Source organism: Calidris pugnax, unplaced genomic scaffold (genome assembly GCF_001431845.1).
Source record: "Calidris pugnax isolate Ruff unplaced genomic scaffold, ASM143184v1 scaffold4, whole genome shotgun sequence".
NCBI classification, from domain to species: domain Eukaryota; kingdom Metazoa; phylum Chordata; class Aves; order Charadriiformes; family Scolopacidae; genus Calidris; species Calidris pugnax.
In genome coordinates, this window is record NW_015090781.1 from 3,086,582 (window position 1) to 3,091,089 (window position 4,508).

The window sequence follows — 4,508 nt, forward strand, 5'->3', positions numbered from 1 at the left end:
CAGGCCCCTGCTGCCCCGCTCCTCCTCCTCGGCTTGGGGGCATCCCTCGCTGAGTGGTGGTGGTGGGGGGAACCCCTCGGCGGGTTGGGGGCAGCGGCCGCGGGCGGCTTCCCTCAGCCCCGCCACCTCCTGCTCCAGCCGGCCGGCTTTGGCGCGGAAGAGGTCGGCCTCGCTCTTGCGACGCTGCAGTTCGTTGGCGCAGACCTCCAGCTCCAGCGCCTTGAGGCGGGCGGCCTCCTGCAGGCCCTGCGCCCGCCGCTCGCCCACCTGCAGCTGGGCCCGCGCCTCCCGCAGCTGGGCCCGCAGCCCCAGCAGCTCGGCCCCCCGCTGCGCCAGCTCGGCCTGCGCCTCCTTCAGCTGCTGCTTCAGCAGAGAGATCTCCCCCGACTTCTGGCACACCTGCAGGGGTGGGCCACAGAATCAATCAACCTCGTCACGGGTTGGAAGGGAACCTCGGAGATCATCCGAGTCATAGAATCATGGGGCAGTCTGCCATTGTTTCAGGTGGCCCAGGGAAGCTGTGGGTGCCCCATCCCTGGAGGGGTTCAAGGCCAGGCTGATGGGGTCTTGAGCAACCTGGTCTGGTGGGAGGTGTCCCTGCCCAGGGCAGGGGGTTGGAACTGGATGATCTTTGAGGTCCCTTCCAACCCTAGCCATTCTATGATCATAGAAGGTCATCTAGTCCCACTCCCCCGCAGTCAGCAGGGACACCCCCAACTAGACCAGGTTGCCCAGGGCCTCATCGAGCCTCTCCTTGAATATCTCCAGGGAAGGGGCCTCAACCACCTCCCTGGGCAACCTGTTCCAGTGCTCCACCACCCTCACAGTGAAGAACTTGCTCCTCATCTCCAGTCTAAATCTGCTCCCCTCCAGCTTAAAGCCATTGCCCCTCGTCCTGTCACTGCAGGCCTTTCTAAACAGGTTCTCCCCAGCCTTCCTGTAGCCCCCTCAGGTACTGGAAGGCCACTATTAGGTCTCCCTGGAGTCTCCTCTTCTCCAGGCTGAACAACCCCAGCTCCCTCAGCCTGTCCTTGGAGCAGAGGGGCTCCAACACCCTGAGCATGCTCATGGCCCTCCTCTGGACCCGTTCCATCAGGTCCATGTCCTTCCTATACTGAGGGCTCCAGACCTGCACACAGCGCTCCAGGTGAGGTCTCACCAGAGCAGAGCAAAGTGGCAGAATCCCCTCTCTGGACCTGCTGGCAACGCATCTTTTGATGCGGCCCAGGACGGGATTGGCCTTCTGGGCTGCCAGTGCCCACTGCCTGCTCGTGATCAGCTTCTCGTCCACCAGCACCCTCAAGTCCCTTTCCTCAGGGCTGCTTTCTAACACCTCACCCCCTGGTCTGTACTGATGAGTCCAACCACAAAAAAAAAACCAACCCAAAAAACACCCAACCAACCCGCAACACAACCCAAACCAACACACAACATACCCACCAAGAGACACAATGCAACAATCTCGGGCACTAGATTGTGCCCTGAAGAGCCACATCTACACGTTTCTTAAACCCCTCCAGGGATGGTGACTCCACCACCTCCCTGGGCAGGCTGTTCTAGTGCCTGACCACCCTCTCAGGAAAGTCATTCTTCCCAATATCTCATCTAAACCTCCCCTGCCCCAACTTCAGACCATTTCCTCTGCTCCTGTCATTATTCCCTTGGGAGAAGAGGCCAACCCCCACCTCTCTACACCCTCCTTTCAGGGAGCTGTAGAGGGCAATGAGGTCTCCCCTCAGCCTCTTCTTCTCCAAACTCAACATGCCCAGTTCCCTCAGCCTCTCCTTGTGTGACTTGTTCTCCAGACCCCTCCCCAGCTTGGTGGCTCTCCTCTGGACACGCTCCAGCACCTCAAGGTCCTATTGAGCTTCCCCAGGATGACCACCCCAACTCACCCAGCCACTCACCTCCCACTTGGTCTCCTCCAGCCGGGGTGCCATCTCGGTGCGTTCGCGCTGGAAGGAGGCGCAGCGTCGCTCCAGCAGCTCCCGTTCCTGCAGCAGCTGGGCCAGGTCCTCCTGCAGCTGCTTCTTCTCCTGCTGCAGCTGCAACACCTGGAGCTGCAGGACCTGCTGCCCTCGCTGCGCCGCCTGTGCCGCCTGCCGTGCCTGGGCCGCGCAGCGCTGCCGCAGCCCCTCCAGCTCCTGCTCGCAGCGACGCTGCTTCTCCTCGTACACCTGAGGGAAGGGGGGGAAAAAGGAGTACACACTGCAGGGGGGGGTGGCACAGCACCCCCAAAACTTCTGCTGCCCTCCCCGGGATGGGTATCCCTTGCCCACAAGGGAGGGTGGTGGTGTGTCCTCCCCAAACAGGGGAGGGGGTTGAGAGGGGTGCAATGTAGTGGTGGACCCCTCTCTTTGTGCCCCCCCCATCCCTTGGCATGCTGCCCCCCCCACCATATTAGCACCCCCAGAGTCTATAGGGCTCCCCCAGACTCTATAGGGTTTCCCCACCACCAGCAGGGAGAAGCTGCAGGTCCCAGGCACATCCCAAAAATGGGCACCCCAAGATGAAGCACCCCACTCTGTACAACTTGTCACCCCCCCCCCAAATCATAAAGGCTCCCCCCCACCCAGGGACCATATAGGGCCACCCACCAGCGGGGAAAACCCCCAGAAAGAAGCACACCCCCCACAAGGGGTCTGTATAAGGGTTCCTCAAGGGGCTCCCTGCCCCCTAACTTGGAGGGTGAGGTGGGGAGAGACACCCACACAAGGTGCCCCCAGGGATGGGGCCAGGGGGATGCCAGGGCCCTACCTGGCAGATGGCCACCTCGTTTTCGTCCAGGCTGTCGCGCAGGAGCCGCAGCTCGGCCTCCCTCTCCCGCAGCTTGTCCTCCAGCTCCCGCACCAGCGCGGCCTCCTCCCCGGGCAAAGGGGAGCGCCCGCAGGAGCCGCTTTCCGAGGAGGGTCGGCCCCGGCCGCTGAGCGAACCCGTGCTCTTGCTGGAGGACGAGCGCCCGCTGTCCGAGTTGGAGGGTCGGCAGCCCCCCAGGGGGACGTCGGGGGGAGCGCCGTGGGGGGTGGCGGGCAGGGTGCCTGCCTCGGGGTGCTGGCTGCAGCCCGTGCTGTAGGTGGGCAGGCTGGAGAGGGAGTTGCGCCCCGAATCCGAGAGGGTGCTGGCACGGCAGCTGAGGGAGCCGGGCTTGTCGGCACCCAGCAGGTGGGTGAGGCTCACCTGGCTCTCCGACAGCCCCGGGCGTGCGGCCGCCTGGGCGCTGCGCAGCTTGGGCACCACCGGCTTGAAGGCCATGGGGCGGATCAGGGTCTTCTCCACGTTCTATGGGGGAAAGAGAAGAGAGTGAGAGTGGAGTTGGGGGAGCTGGAAGAACCACTGACCTCCCGGGGCAGCGAGGAGGGGGTGCCCCCCAGCCCCGATGCTTTCACATCCAAAAAGAGACAAGGGATGGTTGCTGCCCGCTCCATCCTCCCTCCATGGGGAGATGGGCTCCCACACGCAACTTGCACAAAGGAGAGGGCATCAAAGGGACAGAGACCCCCCCAAATCCCTAGGGAAACCAAAAACGTGGCTACATCACCCCAGTTCACACACCCGAGTGAAGCCAAGACCCCAACACCCCCCCACGCCGCTGCTGCCCCCCCATCTTCTCACCTCCTCCAGCTTGCCAGAGACGGGGACGAGCTTGGGGGGTGGCCCCCGCAGGTGGCCACTCAGGGCTCGGTCATCACGGGGCTCATCCGAGTCACTGCAGGGGCTGGCAGGAGAGGGGGCATCCAGCCAGTCGCCGCAGAAGCCCCCGTTGGCATAGGCGTGGGTGACACCAGGCACGGCCGCACGGGGCTCCTCGGGGGACGGGGGGTCCCGGGGGGTCGTGGCCCGCAGCAGCCCCTCCTGCTTGCGGAAGGAGGAGGAGGAGGAGGTGAGGTGTCCCCCGTCGCAGGGCTGGCCGGCACGGTCGTGGCGGGGCCGGCCGGGCAGGAGGCTGCCGACGCTGCCCATGGTGGTGGGGGGCGAGCGGGAGGCGGCGCGGAGCTGGGCAGCCCCCTCAGCAGCAGCCTCGAGGGGCACCGGCAGCGTCTGCACGATGGCCATGGCGGGGGGGTCCCCGGCGGGCGGGAGCGCGGGGGCAACCTGCAAGGGAAGAGAGGGGGGGTGTCAGAACAGTGGGGACCACCGGTCACACCCCACTGGTTGCCACCATCCCCCAAGCTGGGCACGGGGGCACCCCAGACCCCCCACCACCATCCCTACTCTTGTGGGCACAGGCCAGCCTGAGGGGAAGGAGGAAGGAGGAGATGCCAAACAAACCAGAATAAATTTGGGATTAGCTAAGGGGGTGGCAGCAGCACCCCCCGGAGCCGGGCTCAGCACCCCAGGGGTTGTGGGGTGACGGTGGGCACTGTGGGGCAGCGGCGATGTGGTCCTGCCCCCCACCCCCCTCCTGCTGCCCCGACGTGACCCCCGCTGCGGGAAGCGGGCCAGGGCTGGAGGCGAATCCCGGGAGGGCTGCGGAGAGCCAGAGCCCGGGCAGCCTGCCCGCCCGCCCC

General features: G+C 65.1%; 1 protein-coding gene across 1 annotated transcript in view; it reads right to left on the reverse strand.

Annotated features, from left to right (window-relative positions):
• LZTS2 (leucine zipper, putative tumor suppressor 2) overlaps positions 1–4,357 on the reverse strand; it is a 15,557-nt gene extending 11,200 nt beyond the window's left edge. The window contains exons 1-4 of the mRNA XM_014957712.1: positions 3,613–4,357; positions 2,758–3,279; positions 1,908–2,177; positions 58–399 (exon numbers count right to left, since the gene is read on the reverse strand). Of these exons, the coding sequence (XP_014813198.1) occupies positions 58–399; positions 1,908–2,177; positions 2,758–3,279; positions 3,613–4,053 (1,575 nt within the window). The 5' untranslated portion in view covers positions 4,054–4,357. The remainder of the gene's footprint in view (positions 1–57; positions 400–1,907; positions 2,178–2,757; positions 3,280–3,612) is intronic.
• Between the last annotated feature and the right edge of the window lie 151 nt (positions 4,358–4,508).